At 38.9% G+C, this 25856-nt stretch overlaps 1 protein-coding gene across 1 annotated transcript in view; it reads left to right on the forward strand.

Annotated features, from left to right (window-relative positions):
- Window positions 1-921: 921 nt before the first annotated feature.
- The window catches only part of OCA2 (OCA2 melanosomal transmembrane protein), a gene marked incomplete at both ends in the record, with an annotated part of 166150 nt that continues 141215 nt past the window's right edge, over window positions 922-25856 (forward strand). Inside the window, 3 exons of the mRNA XM_082277630.1 lie at window positions 922-1190; window positions 23442-23540; window positions 24142-24330. Of these exons, the coding sequence (XP_082133756.1) occupies window positions 922-1190; window positions 23442-23540; window positions 24142-24330 (557 nt within the window). The remainder of the gene's footprint in view (window positions 1191-23441; window positions 23541-24141; window positions 24331-25856) is intronic.

The raw sequence follows: 25856 nt of genomic DNA on the forward strand, positions 1-25856 counted from the left end.
CCAGAAGGATGTTGGAGGCTGACAGGCCTGTTTCCTGAGTTCTTGCTGTCCTCTGCAGTGGCTTTGGCACTTTATGCTGAAATATTCCCATGATTAAACTCCACAGCATGTGTTTAAGACAGGCTGATCTTTAATTTCGTCGTCATGTTTGAGTTGTGCACTTTGTGGGATTCTGAAGTGGTTTTTATTACTTTTCACGCTGAATTTTAATGATGAGAACATAAAAGCTTTTTGACTGTTATGCACTATTTTTTTTTGTTATAATCACCATTAATAATCTTATCATAAAACCTCATTTTCATCAATGTTTGATTCACATTTCATAAATGCCTCTGGCAACCGCTGGAATGGCACACTGTCTTTATAAAACTCAAGTACCTGCTCTGCTTAATGAGGATCCATCATCAACAGCAGATCTGCAGCAGGACAGGGCTGTCTGAGGGAGCACAAGGGCTGGTGGAGAGCGATGGCTTCTATGAGGCTGCTGCCACCACAGCTACTGGAGAAAAGCTGTGTGGTGGTGCTGAAGCAGTGCTCTTGTAAACTGAGAAGATGTTCTGCAGCTGCGATTCTTGTGCCACTGATGCAGAGATGATTTTGGCTTATTTTATGGGATAAGTCAGTGCAAGTCACTGGGAGATTTGTGGGAGAAAATCATGGTAGACATGGAAAAAGTAGAAGACCCATCTATTTATCTATTTAAGTGCTTATAGTGGCTAATTTTGACGTTTCAAAGATGTTTAAAACATTGTAATTGTTACTGACATAAATAAATGAACAAGGGAAATACCTAAAAATGCATTCAAAAAAATTTGATTGGCATTTTAAAAATACTTGTACTGCAGTAAACTTTGAGTCAGTTCAGTTTAATCCTAGTATATTTGTTTTCACTTTCTTTAGGAGAACGCCCCCCAAGGACAGATGTACTTGGATAACAAAGATTACAATACAGTTTCTATTCAACAAGAGATGGAGCTGAATCAGACATCTTCACATCCAACCAGTTTATCTGCAAAGGTGGCAGCCAAACCAGTGACCAGAAACTGCAATGAGCTGCAGTTATTAAAAGAGTATCCTGTCATGGTAGCGAGTCTTGGAGAGCCACAGACCCTGTATGAAAAATCAGCAATAGGGGAGGATAGCTGCATTGCCCTGGGGAAGGATTTCACTCCTGTGCCCATGCAGGGAAGGTAAGAATAAGAACAAACAGAATCTTTTTTCTCCAAATCAAAATTAATTTTTGGTTTCCTTGCAGGACAGATATGTATGTTCATTAAGTGAATATTTCTCCAACTCACACAAAGAAACAAAACCTTAATGGAACATCTGAGCAGTTGTAATTGCCATGGAGGGGTCATGGATCACCAGATTTCTAAACTAATCTCAGTGTTAATAGCCGCCACGGGCCAATTTTGCTGTGTTTTCAAGATCAGACAATTGGCTTTTCTTCTCTACTTGGTGTCAGAAAACACACAGAGATAAAGCAGTTTTCACATCCCACCCTATACCTCTTTCAGAAAAATGCATCATAAATACGTCAGTACAGCTAAGGCTGCTAACCCTAAAATGGCACAATATAGCACAACTCTGACGTCTGACACACCACGCATCAAGTGGACAAGGAGCGTGTGCTCCTCGTGCATCCTCTCCCACATCAGGAAAGGTGCAGGTTGCTGGGCAGGGGTGTTAATCTTTCCTGTTGTGACAGATACAACATCAGCAATTCTATTTCTAAGAACTTACAAATAATTTATAGACCCCAAAATATTTCAGGTGGATTTTGAAAGCTTTGAACCAGCAGCAACCACAGTGAGTGGAAGGCAGTCAGGGTGGACTGTCAACTTTTTTGGGTAGTTTTGGGAATCTTTAGAGGTGACTTGACAGAACCCAAAGTGAGAGAGAAGTGCTGTACCTAATCCAAACCCTTGTAGAGCACAGGCCTTGAAGTGCTGCCTGGCAGTGTCTGCATTGAGCAAGGCTTACACTGCAGTTGTGAAGTAGAGTGTCAGCACTATATCTGGAACCCGGCTGCTGGAGACCTTTGTTGTGTGGCTACAAATCAGGAAAATCATGTCATGTGGGAGATGCCATCCTGGGGGCTCCCCACAGTTCTGTCTGTGTTGGTCACATCTCTGGTTTGGTGAGCAGGGCTGAGATCTGTCCCATGCCCCTCCATTTCAGCTGGAAAGAAATGTGCTTGTTTTGGGAAGAAAGGAAGTTTGGGGCATTTTGAGGCATTTCCCTGACCTGAGCAAAGGACAGCCTGGCTAGATGGATGAGTTTTGCTGTTCCACTTACTTACACACAATGTAAGTATGGCATAGAAATCTACAGCAAACCCAGTCAACGTTTTAATGTGCATCTGAAAGTGTTTCTGTCAGAGTGAGAACTGGAAATCATTATAGCTGTGCTTTCCAAATATTAAAAAAGTTATCAAATTATCATCTTGATCAAAAAAGCCCTATAAATCCTTTAGAATTTTTTTTTTGAGTATTCGAGGATTCTTTTGTGCTGACTAAAATTTTATGGACAGAATCAAATCTTGTAAAAGTTCTTCAGTTCAGTATGTGAAGGGATGAGTTAATGTCTTATTTTGAAAGAGCATGGTAAGTACAACATATATGTGAGGATGGGGGGAAGGCAAGGGAAGAGAAAGGAAGTACCGAGTGCATCTGAAGACAAGGTTTTTCTTTTGTGAATTGACACCTCTGTTCTGCTACAGCTGTGTTTGCCAGTTCTATTTACTCACCTATTTACCATCCTGGCATGTGAGCAAAATCCACAATTGTATTCTTATGGACCAGCTTTCACCATTCTGGCTAAACTTCTTCCTATTATTTTTCAGTGAATGATATGAATTTATGTAGCAGTGATATGCAACTTCTGTGAACCTCTGAAGTGCCAGAGATGAAAAATACTAGATCATGGGGGGGCCTACCTTCCTGTAAGCGCAGGGAGTAACTCCAAGTCTTTTGCTGACACTGTTGGTGTTGAGTAAAGTGGAGTCACTGTGGGTGATTTAGGAATACATGTACGATTGAATAGCCATACCCATACCCATACCCATGCTTCCTTTCAGACAAATGTATATCTAATCTTCTATAGCAATATATTAGAGTTCAGGAAAGGATCTCTCAAAATTTCTTCTTGTTCTCTCTGCCTCTTGCTCTTCCAGGATTGATTTGGTTTTGGTTTTGGGCATGGAGATTAAATTTATCAGTCTCTCCTTAGCATGTGTTTTAACCAATATACATCAGGTGCAGTAAAAATACTGATGTGACCTGTATGACCACTCTATATGAGCAATTACCCTTAAATCATACCCAACAGAATGCAGATAAAAGCACGGATAAACCTCTGGAGAGTCACAAGTTGTTTGATTAGTTTCATTAGAATAAGAATTAGCTTTTAATGTAAATTGTTCTTTTTCTTGCAAAGAAAACTCACTAATGATTAAAAAACGAGGAGACCAAATCTTTTTTTTTTCCTCCCATAAAATGGTTCACTAAATTGGCACATCTGTATGGTTTGCTTTAATGCATCTACTTAAATTAAATTGCTGAATTATCTTTCAGGATAAGATTCCCAGGTTCTCTAAATTTTTCAATTGTACACTGAGACAAGACTTTCCAAAGAATCTATTTAATGGAACAGGGGATTTATCTTGGTCTCTAAAATTACCTTTAAGAAAGTGTTCTTGAGTTAAGCAGGGCCATTTACCCTGGGACAGAGATGTCCACCCTGTTTTGGACTGAGCATTTCCTTTTGATTGTAGCACAGTCCTGCAGGTATTTTGTGGTCAGTGTACCTATTGGGCTGCCTGCCTGTCAGAATGCCTTCTCATTTACTTTCCGTGTTGAAGAGTGATACCTTCTGACTCCAGGTTTTACTGCATTGCCTTTGGCTCTCTTGGCTCGGTGTGAGGAGGTCTGAACCATCCACCATGGTCACTCTAATGATCCTGTATTTCCAGAGCATCCTTCCCCTAGAAATAAGCCTGTCTGCCTTCTTGTGAACAACATAGTTCCTTCTGTCCTACTTGCTGTGGGCACTGTAGGCATGACTCTCTGAAGTGGACCATGAATGAGTTCCAGTGACATCTTGTTCAGTTGGAATGCACCTGGCCTAGGTGTATGTTTACACTGACCTGTGGTGTACTTTGGTCTATCAGAAATGCAGCTTTTAAAGTACTGAAAAATGGCAATGAAGTCTGCATTTTGATTTTTCATTTGTCTCAAATTCCTCAGCCTTTTAAACAATGGCTTGACTGGGGTCCTTTTCATTACAGTTACATGAAAGTGGCTTTCACAGTCAATGGACCTTGGTCCAAGCCACCTTCATGAGCTTCTTACCGTGCAGGAAGATTCCACACTGCTTGTGGCAGCATGGGCAATGCTCTTCATGTCAGCACTGTCATCTCCAAAGACACAGGCTACTCCTTTCCATCATGTCTCTGTACGTACAGAATGTGGCCCCCAAAAAGGCCCTTTGGTCTCATCATTATCAGTGCTATTTGCATGGGAAGACCTTAACAGCATGGTTTTATATGAACCAAATCTGAAATCCTCCTCTGTGATCCACAGGAAGCAGGTTTTGTTCGTGTGATCATCAAAGGCATCTATAGAAATGAGGTGAACAGTAATTCTTAATTCCATGTAAGCAACTACTTTGCATTACTCCACTGAAGTTATATTTGGATGAACTTGGCCCTGGAATTTTATGGTTATTTAATAGGATAGTCCTTAGAAGACTTTATTCTTTGTGCATCATTAAGAAGATCCATCGACAGGATAACAAAAATAATCTCAATATTTTTTTTAGTCTGCTTGAAAATGTATTTCAGCAAGCAAAACTCTTTCTTTCAGCATTTCTCCCTCAGTTTCACTTACATAATATAAAGTAAAAACAATCAACCAAATCCATCTCTTCCTTTGCCCTGAATCTCTGGCCCCAGGATCAGTAGGGAGATTGTTTTGCAATGAGAAGGTCAGTGATAAAAGTGTCTGTTGAATCCTTGGTTTGTAGCAAAACAGCAGAAAGATTGCAATTGTATTTCCTGTTAGCTGGAGAAACTGGGAGACGGTATTGTATAGGGAGAAGTCAGTATGAGAGTGAAGTTATGTCTTTAGCCATGAGGGATTATAAATCTCAATTTTGATTTTTAATTATGGTGATGTATTGCTATGTTTAAAAAATGTTTATGAGATTTAGAATTAGATGTCAAGAAGACATGGTTGCTGTCTAAATAAGTAAAATTTATGTTACAATTTAAAAGCTTCTTTAATTTAAAAGACGGGGAAAACACTAAGGGAAAAAAAACCCCATGAAGACAATAAAACCTTTTTTTTTTTTTTTTTTTTTTTTTTTTGGGCATCCTAAGGCTAATTTTGATCTTTGGCTATTAGAACAAAATGGGATCATTTTCTGTTTAACAGTCAAACAGAGAAAGCATCACTTTCACATCATAATTGCATGTTTGTGTAGCAACCATTCTGATTTTTTATGTCAATCACACAAACATTAGAGAGGAGTCCAGGATAGATAGATGACTTCACAGCAAACCACTACCTTCATCATTCTCAAGTGGCTCCTAGTTATCTTGCTTGCTGCCTGAATGACAGCATTTCTGGCTTTCTTATCCATAGTGAATATTTCTGAGGTTTGATTCCCCATGAGGATTTTAAATGCTATGACACTGCAGTAAACAAATAATACTGAAGAAGTTTTAAAGTCTGACTTTGCTAATTGATTTCATTTGGTTCATTTGGTTTTAGATAGACCCTCTCAAACATTTACTGTTTACATGGAGACGTGACTGCAACACAGCTTATCATGAGCAAACTGTGTAGGGGCATGGAACTGCTGAGACTCTCAGCTGAGATTAAAGCTCCCTGCTTTTGCCTCCACTATATCATAAAATACCATTCAAAGCCTGAAAACTCAAAAGAAGCAATAAGCAGCTCTAGCAAAACTTTAGGTTGAATGGTAGGAAGTATAACAGAAAGACCATATTATGCACAATAGGCAAATAAATAAGTTATTGTGGGGTTCTGCTGCCCCATTCTAATTTGCTCTTCTGCATTTTCTGGGAAAAAGGTATCTTGCAGTGGTAACAGAAGGAAGACTGAAACATAGTTGTATGATGTAACTTAAGGAGAAAGTTTGACTTCATTTGAGTAAAAGAGGCATGTTCAGCAAAAGACTGATTTTGTGACATAGTTTCTGCTGTTAATGAAACATACAGAAACAGGCCTCACTCATTATAAGTTTCTCTGTGTTCAAAGTTTTTTAATTTCATTGTTGCTTTGTATTATTCATCATCGCAGGTCTAATTTCTTATAATTATTCACAGTATCTCAGATTGGTCATATACTACAATTTCTGTTCTGCCGTTGACAGACTAAAATCACAGTGCTCCCATGTAGCCACTCAAATGCTTTTTACTCTGACAGAACATTTTGTAAACAAGAACCCACCATTATTAATTTTTGTTTCTGAGTGCTCTGTTGAAAGAATTAGGGGGTACTAATTAACTGCTTCACACTTTTCCAACTGTCAGGCTAAACATTGAGCTTAGCACTCAGTGAAAAATTTGCAGTGTACTAACCTCCAGAAGCCAAATGTTTCATTTGAGTGCCTGTGACATTCCACAAAGCTGTTGAATTTTGCAAGCAGCTGCTGTTTTCCTAATAGTTAATAATATGGTAACGTGGGGTTTGTCTTTGTGAGACCTCTTAGGCCAGTTGCAGAAAGATGCCGGTCACGTACAAGATTGGACTGGACAGCACTTTCCTTGTGCAAACCTCTGCTTAAATAAGGAAAGGCTTTTAATGTCAACAATGATTTTTTTTACATTGAAGACTTAGAAAAGAAATGCGTTGCACAGGGCCAGTCACAGTTGAGCAAGAGGGCATGCCTGGGGCTTAAATAGCTGACATGAGGAGTAGCTGGCCGTCTATGATGAAGCAAATAACTCAGACACTCAACATGTCACCATGAAACTTTTTCATTGAAAAATTGGTCTGTGTGCTTTGCTCCTGGCTGATGTGCATGTTTGCAGGTGGCAGCTCCGACATAATAAACGATTTACAGAAATCATAACTTTTCATTAGCAGCTGGAAAGTTACACTTATTAATAAGATTTCAGTTTTGTCCCAATTTTTCTGCTGTATAGATGTGCAAAAGTTTTATGTGAGGAAGAACAATTGAGTTTTCATGGACAGTGACTAGGAAGAAGGAAAAGAAAGCATTGGAAATCCATGGTCGTTACATATATTACTGCATCAGGTGGACATGCATATAGGCAGCCACTGCAGCAATTTTCTTGGGTGGTAAGTGGTCTGCATGATAACATGGCAACTTTTCCATGGGCTCAGGCTCTGCAGTTGAAGGGTAGAACAAGACAAGACCTGAAAGTGAAGCCAAAACAATTGAGAAAGGGAATGATGGAGAGAAATCTAATGCTTGACAGTAAGTTTGGTCCTTTGAAATTTAAGGTGTGGACCTCAATGAGCCTGAGGTAGAGCAGGAGCCCATGAACTTTGCAGAGCATAGAGGGAGAGGACATCTTGAGAGGGAGAGGGCATAGAGGGAGAGGGCATCTTGATTTCACGGTCTAATCAAAAAAGAAGTAATGCTAGTGGGAGTCACTTAATGTAATTTTTCAGTAGGAAGTGGAAATACAATCTCTGCTTTGCTCTGAGTAGTATTAAACACACATCTCCCAATTCTTGGTAAGTGTATGGGTCCATGTACATCTGCCAGACACAGTCCATCGGCCAGACTCCAAGACAATATTTTTTTTCTTTTTAATGTATTTTTAAAAATATTTAATGAAACATCAATTAGAACAGCAACTATAACTCAGGTATTCTATTTTATAAGAAAATTTCCTGATAATCAGCATTATTTTGTTTATATACTCTTGATTCTTCTTTCCAATGACTATTATTTTGTTGAAAATATAAGGGTCTTAAGGGAGAGGAGAGGAAGGGTTTGCAGTCTTTAGTCTAATAGTCAGGGTGATGAGGTGAGAGCTTGGTTAGCTTAGTTCATACTGAACATTTGACCAAAAAAGATTGCCTCATTCTCTGCCCAGACTGCTGGGGAACTGCTGCCAGAGGCAGAGAGAGGACTTTGAGACACAAGTGGAAGGAGAAGCATTTATATGGACACATACCAGTAAAATGCAGAGGCAGTAGGAGTAGTGGGAAAGATGAATGGAAACTCTTCCATGCAGCTAAAAAGGGTCACAGGGTGAAGGTGAAATGCAGTGTGAAATATGGAGTGTGAGAAGGGTGACTGAGCTATGGATTGAATTAGGTAAAAGCAAGTTAGCGCTGTGGTTATAAGCTAGACTCTAATGCAATCAATCCGCAGATATGAAAAAAAATTTCAACTCCCCCAAAGCTGCAGTTAACAAGAATATGAACTTGTCAGTCCCAAACCTTGAAGCCAGACAGCCAAGTTAGCAGCATTCCTTGCTTACCCTGAATATCTTGCACTAACAACTATTTACAGCTTGGTCTTTCAAACAAAAGCAAGACATGTTAACAAGATAAAGACATGGAAGACTATGATTCCTCACAAAATAAAACAATCTCACCCCACAAGGGGGTACAGAAAGAAATATTTCCTTCCTTCCTTCCTTCCTTTTTTCCTTTCATAGCTTGCTGTTAGAACCAGATGTTTTAGAGCATAGTTCTGCTGGTGATAGGGATCGTTCAGTCTGCCCCAAATTTTAAATCTCTCTCTCATTAGAATTAATTACCATCAGAGTGTTTTGTCCTTTTGTGTTAAAAGCACTGGAAATCTTTCCTCAGCTGCAGCAAAAATTTCCCGGACAGCGGTGGTCATATAGTAAAGAACTGAAGTTCATGTTAAATTGAATGTAGTTGATGGAAAAACAGATTAATGTAGATGGGAGAAATTAGACAGTGAATTAAAAAAAAGGGTCACAGTCTGTAGTCTGGCAAATCATATGGCTTTTTAAAAAACCTGCTATACATAAGGAGCTCAAGTGATTTACTCTCTGAAATACAGCAAAAGCTGTATTCTGATAAATGAGTCACCAAAATGCTTACAGACAGTGACAAAGCAAGCAATTCTCTGCTTGATAGGGGCTAATGGGGCTGCAGGGGCAACCTGCAATAATTGTGCTAATGGACCAGCAGCAGTCAGAGACCATGCAGAGCTCTGCCCACAGCAGGTCGGAGCTACATCAAGGACAGCACCATCAGCTGGAGTCAGGGCTGTCAGAACTGGATGGGTTCAGAAGTAATGCACTTGTGTTCGTTTTTGCTTTTTAATTTTTTTTCTTAGCTTATTTTTATAATATTTCTTTTGGGCAGGGTGAAATACAAACCAGATTGGCACTTACAGCCAGTTTTAAAAAGTGGAGCAGAAGCTACTGAGTCAGTACTGCGTGAATTAGCATCATTCAGAAGCAGCTGTGAAAGGCTGAAGGCTTCACTCACTTTCAGAGCTTTTCTGTCTTTTCTGTGCTAGTCACTAAGGACAGCAAACACAGTCCATCTGCCATTCGTTCCCTGGTACCCTTGAACAGAGTTTCTGTAAGGACTCCCTTGCCTGAAGTGGAGCTCTGGCAGTGGGGGAGTATGAAAGCATCTCACTCAGATGGCCACACTGGCAGTCACATTGAACTGATATGTCTGGCAGGGCTTTTTGCTCTTGGTATTTGAGGAGGAAACACTATGCTTTTGAGCAATTTACTGTAAAAAGTCTAATCCTGAGTAGGGTAAGTAAATATTTTGCAGTGACTTTTCCTCCCACTCTTGTGGTCTTATACAATTTATTTTTCTCTGCTGCCAAGAAAACAAAAAAGTAAAAGCACTTTCAAATACTCTTTGTTTCTAATCTTCCTAGAACTGATAAGAGCAACTCTACCTCCTCAGTCATGTTAATGACATGGGACCTGCAATCCTCTTTAGAAGTCTATTGACAGCTGGTTCAGCATATAAACCTCTTACATTGAAAAGGATGAACCTGAATTTAGTGATTCTGTCTGCTAAAAGGAAGAATAAACCCAGAACGAGGGTAACAAGGAATACCCTTCTGTTTTCTCTGATGTGTCTTTAATTGTGTAAGATAAAAGGGCTATGCTGTAATATTATATGAACGCCTGTTTTTTTGTTGCAACCATTGGCAGCATATATTTTCTTTGCCAAGCTACACTGTTTGCTGTACATTGGGCCTCCTAGTGGTTTCCAGTGCAGGCCAATGAAAACAAATGCTCTACAAAGTGGTGCAATGGAATTAATGCATTTTAGACATTATTTTTGAGTCATATCTACTTGGCATATTGTAGTATGTGCCCAAAAATAGGCCAAACCAGAACGGTAGGAAGTAGTGATATTTCAGAGTAAAAACGTTGGACATCAGTGTTTGGAAAACCATTGTTTTTAACCATAAGTAAAATGGCAATGAGCACTCCTTACAAACCTGTTCCTAGTTGAATGGAAGTATTGAAGAAGATTACAGAGCCAGAAATATTCTGACTTGCCTGTTTTGACAGAAGACAGACTGTCCTTGATAGAAGTGAATTTGTCATATGGATTTGTATGCATTGGACATGGTACTAATCACAGTTTTGAATCTATTTTTCTGTCAACAAAAGTTGATAGAGCTATACTGATGTTGTTACACCTGTCATGCTTTCTTTCAGCTGGAAATCTGATGTTGTGAGGCAGAACACACAAGAACTCTACATCAAAAGCAGTTAACAAATGTACCAATCTATTTACAATTTGGAGTAGGACTGATCATTTAATTTTCTTGATATGCCAGTCCAAAAATGTTTTAGGCTCAAGCAGATAGGTTGGAGAACAGACAATTCTGGCTCTTCATACTTCCTAAACTCTATATGAACCTGAAAAGATTTAGGTCATACGTATAATACATTGAGGTAATCTAAATTAAGTCTTGACACTGGCTTCCTTATATGTAATGGAATTTATTTATTTGGATGCAAAATTAATCAGCTGGATCCCACCTGTGCTGCATCTGTATCTCTTCAGGAATGAGATCTTCAGGGTGTCATGGTCTGTACCACATTTAGCCTTCATTAACAATAAAGTTGCAGGTAGGAGCACACTTTGTCTTATTGTGGTTACAGCATTAGGTTATTTGTCGCTGTCGAGGCGGGTCACAACACATATATACACTGACACCTCCAGGCAGTGGCAAAAAGCATCTTTTATTCTACAAAGCCTCTTGTATGCAGTTTCTTGGAACTCGTGCTGTGTCCCCATTGGCTTCTATGTTAACACCCCACAAAACTACTGGTTATTTGCAATTAACACCCACCTAAAACAAATCTAAAGTGAGTAACAGCCTCCCCAGTGCAGCTCTGCATTCTTCATCTGTTGTTTTGGGTTCTTGCTTCTGTTGATGTTAAAACTTCTCACGGGTACAAACCAAATTCTCAAGGGTACAAAGTGGTTGTGTCCAAGCTGAGCTCTGTGAAACTTTCACGGCAGCTTGTTGGTTTCCACAGTTATTGACCAAAATAAATTAATATATTAACTGGAATAATACTTCAGAGCTGAGACTGCAGCCATATCTTTTGCGATGAATAAAAAATGTTGATGGAGTCCATCCTTTCTAATCAATGACCTTTTTAAAATTTGTCTATGTGATTTTGTCTTAAGTTTGTTTAAGTTAAAATCTGCTTTTAGCTCTGCCATGTGTCATGTTATCTTTTCTCTTCAGCCCACGCTTTTTCCTAATGCTACTGGAGGAAATAATTCCTGTAGCTTCAATTCTTCCACTATTCTAATTAACTTTCATATTCCATAGCCTAAAAATAGTACAAAATGATTTTTTTCTCTGTGACAACCTGCTATGGATCTCTACTTCTCATAAATGTTTTTTGTTTGTTTGTTTTTAAAACATTTCTTTTCAATTGTAGCCTACTTCTAGATGCCACGACTCAAATGAGATTGAATTATTTGTGCCCTTAACTGTTATTTTTGTGTAGAGGAACAACTATTATTTTATGTTGTTTCTTGAGGTGCAGAAGGGCTACTTCCACAATACTTTTAATAACGATGTCTGATTATGGGCACTTTAGTGTCTTATTTTGTTTCTTTGTTTGCTGTTTGTTTTGTTTTTTTATTTTATTTATTGCCCTGCTGCCAAGAGTATCCACTTACTTGGCTCCTTTGCATTTCCATTTTTGTCAGAATATCCTTCAGTTTTCCTGCTATGTCACAGTCTATGGATAATTTCTTTTTGCAAAGTGCCTGTGCAGATGGTATTAAAAAGAGAGTTGTTGATGCAGTAACTGTTGTCAATGATTTCTGGAGTTGTTTTATTGAAAAAATATATGCAAGAACTGTTTTGTTTGCACTTTTTCTTACATTTCAAGCTTTTCTTATTTGGAGGTGCTGTTGGTTCAAGAACACTAACCCTGTTTGATCCATTTGAGTAGATAATCAAATAGCTGCATAACTGTCTGGTTCAACACATGGTAAAATGACAAGAACTGCTTTTTAAACATTTAAATAGTGGTTTTAGTTCATCCTTTTAAGAATGCTAATGAGTGTTTTTGATTGAAAAATTAATAGATTACTCAGGCACTGTATCTGCTTGAGGAATCAAAACACTTGTAAAATTTCTTCTGTCTTTAACTGTCTATATTAGCTGTGCTCCACTGCATCTCTGCGGTACAGAAGCTGCTGACATAGAGCAGCCATGTAAGCATGGGCTTTCCCCTTTTCTGCAGATAATCTCTTGATGAAGAATTTTCTTTTTAAGTCAGGGGCACTGACACTTTCCCTTTTGTATTTTCTTTTTCTTTGGGAGCACAGAATGAAGTTTTATTTATGTAGCCTAATTTCTGGGTGGCCAGAGATTTTCATGTGTATGTGAAGAATTATTGTCCTATCTATTTTTCTGATGATCAGTATCCAGGATTTATTTAGCTTTGGGATGGTGCTAATTTTAAAAACATACATAACAAATATTATCACATATCTCATGAGGAATATGCTATTTCAGGAACAATATGGAAGGAAGTCACCTCTGTGAGACTATGGAGTAACCAAACTTATTCCATTCTGTATAGGGTCGAAGTAAATGTGGTGTATGAGAGGAAAGAGTCTGGCATCTGAGTGACAGGGAGGGAAGAAGTGTATGAAGAAATATGATGTCAAGTTAAGCTATATTTCAGGAACAAAGCCATCTGCCATGTAGGAAGAGGCATTTCCTTATGAGCCCTGAGAGGCATGATTTTGGTTTTTGGCTTTTCAGTGCACAGCAGCATGTTCTTACCTGGAGAAGGTTTAGAGTTTATATCAGGAGGAAGGGAAGCTGAAATGGCATTATTATTCTTTGTTTTTGTCGTCAATTTCCCCACTTTTGGGGGGACTTGCTGAGTATGATTTGCATGCTACCCTGAAAGAGTACGGAATGTGTTACTTATAATCCTCAGTGTTTGGGTTGATTTGTTTGGTGGTTGTTTTTCTTCCCCTCCTTTTTACTTTGAGAATTTCAGTTGAATGTGTTTATGGACTCTGATCTTGTGTTTTAAATTAGTCTCCCCTTGGTCAGCAAAGAATCAAAAATCTGTGTTTCAAAACTGCTTGTTAATACAGATTAGAAGCTCCTTCTCTGACATTGTAGACTTGAGGGTCTAAATATATAAGGCCTTTTAAGGCAGAAAAAGATGTCTGGTAGCAAACCAGAACCTAAGGCTATGGCATGAAGTTCCTGAGACTCATAAACTGCATATGTTAATTCGTAACAGCAATCTTAGTGAAGGCTATTGTGCGGAAGAGCAGCATCTTTGTGAGATAAAACTGCATTTATTCTTGAATGATTTCACTGAACATCATCCAAATATAAGAGAAAATATTTTATTGTTATGATTTGACTTTTTATTTTGTTTGGTTTCTTTAATTTGTTCCTCTGGGATTTTCAATACTTTAAAATTTTTTGTCTCTGATATAACTCAAAGTGGAATGCAAATGACCAGTTATGTGGAATTACTCTGTTTTGGAAGTTACTTATTAGGAAGTTATAAGGAAGTCATGTTTGGAAGGACTTGTTAATAGATTTTTTTGTATGCTTAAGCAAAACTGAGTAACTTTTTTGAAAACTCTTCTGTACGAAAAAAGAGATTTGATCTAAGTGCAAATAAAATGTACATGAAAAAAGTACTTTTTATTACACTGTAATATAGAGATTATTTGTGTAAGGCTTATATATTATTCAGTGAAAAAGTCTTTCTGTTGCTGCAGAGGTTCCTTGTATAGACAACATGGGAGATGTGGAAGATGAAAATGATTTGAAGAGATCACTCTCTTGCCAGTGACTGTAACTATCCTAAAGCAGACTTTCAGATGGCAAAGCTTATACGAAAAACCTCAGTGCCTGATGCTCAGCCAGAACCTGAAAAGGAATTCTTAGTACCTCCATTGTAATTAAAATAATTAAAAAAAGTAAATATAATGGAAGGACTTCCAAGTGAAAAAACATCTATTATTTTATCAACTTAATATTGTTATTTCAAAACATGACAGCTATATCTCCCACTAGAAAGTATTTATCTGCAAATTTTACTGCTATTTCTTCTTTGTCTACTTGGTCTCAGGCTCCAGCTTTGAAGCAAGTTTCAGTGTTTTTTCTGGGTCCAGTCCACTTAGATCAGAATCTACATAAAGGCCACATAAAATGTCCTAGTTATATTGTAATACCTGACTATTTAACAGATATGAGTATGCTTGAACTTACCTTATTTCATTTTATTGTGACCAAAGGAAAAAATACTAATCCCAGCAAGCTTACAATAGTTTGGATCCATCACGTGGGTTTTTTTAAACAAAACTTAATTTGATGACAACTTGAGTTTTTTTAAGCTGTGTGGTGGCCTGCCTCTGTAACACCTCTCCAGGCACAGAGATCAGCCACATTTTTTCATGTTGTTAATGAGCTTTTTTTTTGGTAGATGTCTGGCTTTTTTTTTTTTTAACTCTAAGGAATGGAGACACCTTTTTTTTTTAGTGACAAAGTCTTTTTTTATCCAAAAGTTACAGTTTGAATAATCTTCTATCCAAATTCTTGGAATGAAACATATGGAACTACAATTTGCAAAGAAATGCTTAAAAAAGGAAAAAATAGATTCTTCCTTACGTGATCTCTAAGCATAGCTAACTAATTACTCTTTTCAGCCTCCAAAACTGGGGTGAGTGGCATAAGAATACATCTTAAGACTATACAAGGCCAGAAGAATCAATGCATGTCTCAGCTTGTCAGTACATTGCTTGGATTAAGGAAAATTTTATCCAAATAATCCTGCCTCACTGTTGTGTATGAAGATGTTCCTTCTTCTGGGAAGTGGCCAGTAATCTTGTTTTAATAGTGCATCCTTTTCTTGCATAATTCTTGAATTCAGCTGGTCTGTAAGTAAATCTTCCTGCTGCAACATATGTTCCCCCAAACCTTTGAGACTACAACATTCTATCGCTTCAATGCTTGACGAATAGCAACCTTCTCTAGAAGTGGTTACATCATTTAGTTGTATCTCAGACCTACTCTTCTGTTCATATTTCCATCATCTAAGCACCCCATACTGCATCTTTAAGAGAGTCTGGTCAGATATAAAGTTAAAGCATTAAGTTGTGACCACTTTCTCAATGTTTGAGATTTTTCGAATTCCCTTATGGACTAGAAAAAAGGTGTGATCCCCCTTTATTTATCATAAGTTCAGTTAGCAGCAGAGCTAGTTAAGGTAAAAGCCCATTGTGAATGTCAAGGAAAAATGCTAGCATTTAAAAGCCAAGCCTGCAGAATATACTAAAGTGTCACAAGTGCAGTCATGCTTTAAGTGTTCCTGATAAATTTCCTCCCTAATGCAGACTCATTTTTCAGTATACCCTGCAGCATTTGCAGATAATAGCTCTTAACAGGTTATCAGTGTAATCCATAGAGATACTGGGGGTTTGGAATTTGGACCACTACCCATACTGGCTCCTGATACCTTTTTCAAATTTGCAGCTTTCTGGCAGCTGCTAACAGCTAAATTCTTTTAACAGCATCTGCTCCTGAAATTTATTTTCTCCTTCAGACTGTCTGCAGTTTTCCATGTGGTCTCCTGTAGCTTTCCAATTTTCTTTGCTGAAGCAGAAAAATTAGAGGAGGAAACAGCAGATACTCTTTTCAGTGCAACTTCTCACTCCTTCAAATGGTAGGTTTTTTGGACCTGCCATATCACTGTGGTCCTAGTGGATGATCATGAAATCAGGGTTGACTTGTGTCCCCATCCCCATCCTGTACCCGCTCCCTTGTTGGGTGCTGTGGAACAGGCCCTGGTTGGGAAGATCATGGCCCTGCCAGACCCACAGCCACTCCCTGCTTCTGACTCCCCTCCCACTGGGTAGATGGACCTCATGATGCCCTGACATGGGAGCAGAAAATGTGTGGAGAACAGTTCCTCTGAGGTAGAGTCAGAAATGCTTCATGGCAGCTTAAGGGTTAAGTCCTTTCTTTTATCTTCACCCACTGCAGTGAGCTCGTGGTCTGTTAACTATACCTCTATGTCTTCTTGATGGAGAGCTTCCCTGACAGAGTCAGGCAAAGAGTTTTAAGGTAGACAAATGACCAAACTGTGGAGATACCTGATTTTTTTTTTTTTCAGAGAAGTACAGTAACCCTACAAAGCCCGATTTGATTTTAAAACAGGAATCACAGGCAGCACTCTATTTTCCAGGCTATTTGTTGAACCTAAAATTGCTCTTGCAGAACATGTTCACTTTCCAAATCCAGCAGAAGTGAATGAAGCAAACGCACTGTGCGTGCCCTGTATAAGGAACCATTTCCATCTAGAATAAGCTCAGCACGCATTTCTCTACACATTTCTTAAGCATGTTCCTTAATTGCCTGGGGTCTTGGCATGGCATATGTTTCTCAATTTGGAATAATAGAATAATTTAGGGTGGAAAAGACCTTTAAGATTATCAAGTCCAACTGTTTCCACAGCCCTGCCAAGAACACCACTAAACCCTGGCCCTAAGTGCCACATCTACCCATCTTTTAAATGTCTGACTTACCTGGTGGTAACTTAACACTTCCCTGAGCAGTCTGTTCCAATGCTTGACAACCCTTTCTGTGAAAAAAATATTTCCAAATAGCCAATCTGAACTGTTCCTGAAACTACTTGAGGCCATTCCATCATGTCCTGTCACTTGTTTCCTGGGAGAAGACACCAACACCCACCTCATTACAACCTCCCTTCAGGCAGGGAGAGATAAAGTCTTCCCGAGCCTCCTTTCCTCCAGACTAAACAACTCCAGTTCTCTCAGCTGCTCTTCATAAGACTTGTGCTCCAGGCCCTTCACCACCCTATTTACTCTTTGGACACACTCCAGCACCTCAATGTCTTTCAACATGAGACCGGCCAGCTGGCTGTACCTCTCACAGGTATCAGGTAGTGCCAGCCCTTCAGGATCCCTCTCTGGGGATCCTTTTGCAGGATCCTGTACAGTCCTGTCTAATAGAAAACTTAAAAAGTCAAGTAGAAAATGAGTCTGTATTTAATGCTTTCACTGCTAATTTTTTCTGACATCTTAATGGTGCATGGGTTTAAAGGGCCTGGAGGTTATTTGCTGATTTGGTGAAGCTACATAAAGCAGTCATCAGGAAACATCTGGAACCTGTTTAGAGATGTGAGCTCTGGATTCTTTCCTTGACTCTGAGTGTATTAGCTGGCCATAGTTCATTTGTGATGGGTAGTCATAGCAATTTCCCCACGATGTGCTACTGCTGAGGAGAAGTCATCACGGAGGGTTGTGTTTCTGTGTGGGCACATGTACACCATAAAGTTGTCAGCTGTATGCATACAGCTGCTTAGTGCACAGTAAAGGTTTAAGAGTTGAATGCTATGATGTTGGTCAGCACAGTTTCTGCCACGTAACTGTTCCTCAAAAAGTGGACTTTATCAGAAACTCACAAATACCAGATCTGGTGGAAGAAAGTATTTTAAGTGCAGTCAAAAGCTGGTCTGGGGCTTTCTTTCTTTGTAGTTTTTTCTTTATTTTTTTTTAACCCCTGTTTTTCCATTTATTTCTGCATTTTGCTTGTTTACAGCTATGATAAGAGTAATTAGTTCAGTACATATGATTTGTATAAATGTTTTCAGGGAAGATGAAGCTTCTGAAATAAGGTTTTATTCTAAAAGAATGTAGAAATGATAAATTAAATTCACGCTGTTGTGACTAGTCCCCTGCATGATTAATGATCTCTCATATTTTTACTCTGGACTTCTTCTCTTCCAGGAAATTTTGCTTAAGTTGTTGTATTTCTTAAAACTCTTGGCTCAGTAGTATTCTTGAGCTTTTGTTTGAGGCAACCTCATGCTTATAATATTTTTAGTTACTAGTTTAGAATTAGATTACTAATTCAGGAAAGCATGCTAACTCTTTTTCCCCCCTGATTTTAATTTTTTATATAGTGAATTTTTTAATAAGTTATTGTCAAAACTGCTGATGTTCTTGCATAATATATATGCTTCCATATTCACCTCTTCTTCAATTCTGACCAAATCTTTCCCATGGAAGTGAGAATTACTGCTTTCTCTTTTCATAGAAATAGCTCCCCAACTGATAGTTCTGTGCATGACATAACATATGGGAGATGAAGCATTATATTAGCTGATATTTAAAATGAATCTTTTTTATTATAAGGATTGAACACAATGCATTGTGCAGCATGATAAATCTTTTCAATACAAGGCTAAATAATAGGTTCCAGTCAGACCTAGTGATTATTTTAAGTGTTTGCAGCCTAACTAGGATGAATATGGTCATTTGCTTTCTCAGGCTCTTGTAGGATGTTTATTTCTTTTGGTGTCCTTTGCTGTAGTGCATTTGGGATTCGAATGTTGCTTATGGCTGAACATCAGTGCCCACCACAGTCTTCCTTTTCCTTTTGTTTAAAATTGCAGGTATAAACACAGTTAGGAAATGCCTGAAAATGTGGTCAGAGTGCAGGTCTAGCGCTCGATGGCAGGAAAGTATCAGCTGCAGGTAATGGGAAGCAGCGGTGTGCTGTAGGTAAAAACCGCAGGCCTCTTCAGCCACCAACTCTGACTAATGTCTGAGGAGTCATCAGCCCATCAGTGGGAGCAACTGGAGTCTCCCACATCTCTTCCTTTCATCTCCTGCTCTCGCTGTACCTCTCCAGAGGGCCAGTTTGACCAACTCAAACTATTCTATGATTCTCATATTTGATGTAAAAAATGCTAATGATTTTTGGGTCTGGACCATGAGAAAAGAACTGTGAACACAAGTGGTGTCCAGCTTACCAGATCCTTGCCTGCACACAGTGTAAATCCAGTGGTCCTCTCATCCTGCAAAGAGGCCTATCCACAATGGGTTGATGAGCTGACCTGGTGATCAGCGTCTTGGTAATGTTGCTGATCTGCTCAGTAGAGGTGGATTGCACTCCATTCTAGCGTGTGGATATAATGGAAGTTTCTAGCTATTTGATCAGGAAGAAACATTCAAAGTGTGAGCTTTGGTTTTGAAATGTGTCACATTTTGATTTGTTTCCTATTTAGACAGTGTCCCAATTACCAGCTACTTGCAGGGTTTAGGAGTACCAGGAGTGATACTAAGATGGTTTTTGAGCACTGAAGACTTCTTCCTCTATCAGCAGGGGGTCTTTGGGCCTTCCTAGGTTTTGGTTGCAGATGATCTGTTATCTTTGGATTAAGTGGATGGTCAAATTGCATCTATAGCATCTCTGCAGAAGTATGAGGGGCATGGGGGGTCTTGCACTAGGCTCTCTATTCAATGATGAATTTAATTTTTATAATCCATCTCTATTTTTTAAATAATGTTTTTGCAACTTTTCTTTCTAGAGATTTCAGCCTTCAAGATTCCTTTATGCCCTAATTAGCTTTATTGTTTATATTACTCTCATTCTCTAATTAGAGTAATCACATCATGGGGGAGTTGAGGCTCTTCTGCTTTTTCTCTAATTATTTTTGTTTTGTCAAGCCTGGCTGTTTCCTGCTGCTTATTCTTGTCCATGTGTTTTTATTCTCTGCAAATTGATGTTGTCATGTACTAATTGTTTTTACTTTATCTGAAGACCTTTTCTGTTTTTACTGTCTTTGTCATTCTTGGCCATCTGTTCAGCTCGAGTTTCTTTTAAAAGTGATGGGACCAGTGCCAGCAAGTGGGGGTAACAAAGTGTAAGAAGAAAGTGAAGGTGCTATCTTTAACTAGCATTCTGAATTCTTTAGCTCAGGTTCTGTCACTTAAACCACCTTCCACCTGACCTTTATCCTCTCTTTCTTGTTGCCATTCCTGTGGTTGCTTTGCCCTTCAACCCTTTTTGCAAACTGGCTATTCACAGTAGTGGTGAAGAGCTGCTGAGGTGTGGATTGTCCGTGGAGATACATATGCCTGTGTAACACAAAACAATGTTGGTATCAGCCCCTAACAGTTAGAAGAAAATTGAAACTTTAATAGAAAGTGTTCTGGTTAATAGTCTCAGAATTTACACATCCTAGGAAAAAAAGAACAAAAGAAAGTGTGGAAAGGTTAATGGTGTGCACAAGTGTTACGATCCGGTTTAAACCCAGAAGAGCAAAGAAAATTAAGTCTCTGTGTATGAAACAGAAAGAACTTTTTGGGTACATTTTGAATGGAAGGTTCAAAATGTACCCAAAAATGTGATTAAAACCAAATGAGGTTAGATATTGGTGCCAAAAAATTGATATATTTTATTTAATAGTAAAAGAGGCAAAGCGAAAGAAAAATGGAAGGAAGGAAGGAAGGAAGGAAGGAAGGAAGGAAGGAAGGAAGGAAGGAAGGAAGGAAGGAAGGAAGGAAGGAAGGAAGGAAGGAAGGAAGGAAGGAAGGAGAAGGAAGAAAGCAAGGAAGGAGAAAGAAGAAAGGAAGGAAGGAAGAAAAAAAAAGAAAAAAGAAAGAAAGAAAAAGAAAAAAAGAAAGAAGTGTGCATGGAGGGTGACAGGGAGACATGACAGGGGTTAGGTGGAAGCAATCACCCATCCGCGGGTCTCAGAGATGTCTCATTGCTCCCCTCCATCTGGTCTGCTGGTGGTGAGGGTCCCCTGTTGCCGTCTCCATGCCACCACACAGTGCCAGACGCTGAAGAGTATAGAATCCAGTGGATTAATATACACTTTGGGAAGGTGGGAATGCCCATGTGTCTCCCCTGTAGGGGGCCAGTTTGACACTGTACCTTGCAACACTGTGGATCTGTTGCATCATCTCTGGTGTAGGGTCTGGGGACCCCTTTTGGGGGTCTTTGATGGGCCATGACAGCCCCCTTCTGCTGTCCTTCACATGGATGCGGCCTTTTCCCTGGGTGAGGGCCCCTCAGCCGAGCTGGTCTGCACAGCGGAGGATGGGCAGTCACTGCGCCTCTGACCAGAGACTTTTCCAACACCCAAAGACTCTCTCCCCCCATCCTTTGGTGCAGGGGCTCTGTGGGAGCCTGGCAGCTGATAGCCCTGGGGCTGTGGTCTCCACCCCGAAGGTGCTAAGCTTGTGCTTTGTGAATGTCCCCAGCCCTGAGTTGTTACTTCATCTTATCTTCATCAGCGAGAGGTGTAGGGCCTCTCAGAGCCCCATCCAGGGTGTGGTAGTCTTCTCTGCAGCTTTCGTCATACAGTTTTAAAAGTCCTTCATGAAAATGTTTAAGTCATAAACATAATATTTCAGTCTCTGACAACAAGGTGAGGTAAGATCAGAACAGCATTTATTATATATGATTTGAAACCTTTTTTTCCTGTGGAGCAAGTGACATTGTTGTGTTTAAAAGCAGAAACAGCTAAATGGTCTTTTCATGAGTCAAATTTCTGAACACACAAATTCAAGGTCCACCATCAGAATTGTTAGCAAAATTGCCCCTTTGGATGCAGACTTTGAGTGTAGTTGGATGCTGGGATTAGCCAGGAACATATCAGCAATGCTTGCCGAGCACATGTTTAAAGTCCTGAGAGTGTTCTTGCTATCCCTATGGGTTCCATTTTGTAAAAGCTCTAGGTAGCCTCTTACATGGAAAGCCATGATGAAATTAGAAGAGCAATTGCTTCAAAAGCAGTGGTTTCTCCACTTAGACTTTCTTTTGTGTGAATGATACTCTTCTGCTTCAAAAAGGAAGCACTTTGATAGCTTCAGAGTATGCAATCATCTCTTCACAGATGAAGTCTCAGTGCAATGTAGCACCTGAGTTGTAATCTGCCCAACGTTTGACCTGAGGTACTGGGTAATTCAATCTCTGTCATTCACTCTCTTCTGCTGAGACTATGTGGCTTACAGCAGAATTTGAATGAATGTTGTGGACACTCAAGGCTGAAATAACCGTATCCAATTGCTCTGCACCTAGCACATCTTCAGACTGAAAACACTACTGAACAAACAAGCTGAAGCAGTACCTGGAAGTTTTAATTTTACAAAGTCAGACTCCAGACACAGCTTTACAAATTGTAAGAAACTGCACTGTATTCCATCGTGTTATAAAGTCAAATACGCAAATCCTTCTTTTGGAACTGTCCTTATATTTAGAAGATTGAATACCCAGTCACCTTTGCGTATTTATTTAGTAGTCTATGATTTTATTGTTTCTTGCTCCTCACAGTCCAGCAATAGTAGAAGAAATTTTGGGTTTCTTCTAAGTAGGTTTCCTCTGGGTGTGTTGAGACCTGCATTTTGACTGTATATCTAGCATATTTCTTTGAAACTTTCTGGTGGTGGGAGACTACAGTTTTGGATGGAATAAATCTGAGTGTACCTGAATAATGTTGATTTTGATAGTAAATGTCTCTGAAAGAGCCTGGTCATGGGAAGATATTCTAAAATGGCTCAATTATTTAGTCTCTCCCAGAAGCCTGCCCCAAAGACAGACCTCTGTGATTGTGACTGATTGTCTTCAGCTGCTTCTTAAGTTTGGGGATTTATACTTTGGCAAAAGCTCCTTCACAATGTTAAGCTGTAATATGGCAAGAAGTTACTTACGTAATTCTGTTTAATTATCTGCAACACCAGGACCAAGACTTGACAGAAACCATTTGGAAGGGATTGTGCTGCAGAAATGAAGTACTTGCATTCAGATTTTCTTCCCTAATACAAAGAGTATCTAAGTTACTTTAGGGATTAGTAGATTTGTAGATTGTGATCCATGTCTCAAATAACATGGGAAATAAATTCTTCTATTTTCTCATATTTTATGAAGTATCCTAGTGTAAACCTATATAAATGAGTCCCCTGTGAGTATAAGAAAGTAACTACCATGTCTAGTTCAAATGTAATGAAAACCCTAATTTAGGTGAATACCATTCTTAAAGAATATTTAACTAATTAGATGGACTTGTAGCAAAATATTCTGTAGATCTGTAGGGAATAATTTTACTGCGTATTTACTGTTCTGTTTTTTTTCTCCCTCCAAAGATATCACTTCAATTTTTCAAAATTATTCAGCTTGAGGTCAAAAAACACTGGTTTTACAGAGAAGACACCACTACTGAAGGTTTCCTCAGAGGAAAATGGGTGAGTTACTTTCATTTTTCTCAAAATATTTTTTTCCTAAGCTCTCTTCTATTTAATTGCATGTGGTTCTTTCTTATATCCTAACGCCAAACCTGCTGGGAAATAAAGTGAATAGCAGGGGCTGTAAGCAGAGAATTACTCCGGAGGACCTTGGTAGCAGAGAAGGGCCTGAAAAAAGGGAAGGGAAGGATGTAAGGCCTGAGGTCAGGGTGATTAGAGAGCCCAAAGCTTAGACAGCTGCAGGTTGTGTGCTCTTATTTCCTCCACGTGTTGTTACACAAAGCACACTGAAAGACAAAGCAGAACTATAGGGAAGGTCCTGATAATGGAGCTTACACACCAAATCCTGAAGTACATCTGCCTGCTGTATTAGAGAACTGGTTCTCTCAGGTGCACCTAAATGTCATGGGGTCTTTGTTCTTGCTCCCCAGTCTACCCAGCTGTGTCACCAAGGGGAACTCTGTACTGAATAAATCTCTTTCTATGAAATTTTCCATAAAAATCTCTCTCTACAGAACCTAAGGTTCTGTAAAGTCAGTTGTATCTACTACCTGTTGAAGTAAAACACTGTTTTATTATGTTTACTGAAAATGTGTGACAGGTTGCAGTGTATGGCCCTTCATAATCCAGATTTTACCACAGATGATGATTCATGGGACAACAGCTCTGCAGAATTTGAGCAAAGGTTTCAACTGGAAAGTGAAATGACAAGTTTTCCCAGATCTGCTTCTTCTGAGAAATATGAAATCTTGGACAACCTTCATGTCAAGTTCAGTTTATCAAAGATGAGGTCTGAATTTAAACATTTTTTTTTTCTTTTTCAAATTCCTGCATGTATTTGTTTCTATGTATAGATGTCTAGAAAATGTTTTATTTATGTAACTTAATAAAATAAGACTCTGTATTTAGACTGTATCTTGCCACTGATAGTGTGAAATTGATTATAGACTCTACATAATGACCAAGAGCCCCTGGTTCTAACAAGAATCAATCATAGCACCTATTCTAAATTTGTAAATAAATACCTTCTATATTGCTTTTAACATTTCTTTGAAACAATTTTTTAAAAGCCCTGTGGTTGATTCCACAGCATTTTTTTCTTCAGTGTTTTCTTGCTTCACTTTAATTAAAATGTGTGTAAAAGTTCTTCTGTAGTCATCACAGTAGCTTTTCACATACACACAAAGCAAAATATAACTGAGAATTTTTCTATCTTGGACAACATTAATATATTTCACTCTTTACCCCAAAACAGTCTTTTACATCATTTAGGCATGGGGGAAATTGAATCTGTTAATATATTAAAAGATAGCAATATGATAAGAGCTTAACTTCAAATTTTCTCAGGATATTTTTGCTTGGGATTTAACTAGCAAAACCTTTAATCTTGGATACTAATTCCCTCTGCCCCTTCCAGAGGTTCAATACTTTCTCTAGTTTGGTTTGGTGTCTGCAGATAGCTTTGCAGGGTTTTCACGGAGCCCAACACTGCAGGTCCACACCTCCTTGTGGATCTACAGTGTCTTTCCAGAGAGATGTCAGTGCATCTTTTCCCAATCTGTATACTGTCTTAGCTCATCACTTCACAATTGTTTTCCTCTCATTGTGCATATGGTATTGTGCTCTCCCACTCTGCTGCTGAATAAATGGAGCAGGAGAATTCCAATGACTGCAATTAGTGCAATGTGAGCATATGCAAAGAAGTTTGGCAGGTGTCTTTCTTCACATTTGTGGTAGATTTCCCTGGTATTTGATGTAACAAAGGTGTCTATTGGGAGTGTGAAATCCATTGTTTCCAGTACAGCATAGGTTTATAATCTGGGGAGGAGCACGTTTTTCTGGCAGAACTTCCCTTGAGATAAATTTTGAATGCTATAGTGCAGGTTGTACATATGGGATCATCTCCTTCGCTGTTGTAAATCAGCATAACTCTGCTGAGACAGCAAATGAAGCTAAACTGCCTGACACCATATGCAGATCAGACTAAAAATCATTTGCCTTAGAAGAGGGGGTAAAATCCTTTATAGCTTTATACTCCATGCATTTCCAACTGAAGTCAAATAGGATTGTGCTGGAGGCATATATCAGCACAGGATTTGGCACAGGGCTTGTACTTGCATTGCTGTGCCAGATTAGCACTGTAGGAAGACACAGATTGCAAACCACGGGTGAATCAAAAGCTGATCATGTCGCAAATGTAAGCTGTTAAAAGTGCTGCTTCCCTAATATGAAATTCCAATGAAAACAAACAGATGGGAGGAAAAGACCCTTCTAAATTCTACATTTATTAAAACCATTTGTATAACCTTGTTTTAA

Source organism: Coloeus monedula, assembly GCF_965178545.1.
Source record: "Coloeus monedula genome assembly, chromosome: 3".
NCBI lineage: Eukaryota > Metazoa > Chordata > Aves > Passeriformes > Corvidae > Coloeus > Coloeus monedula.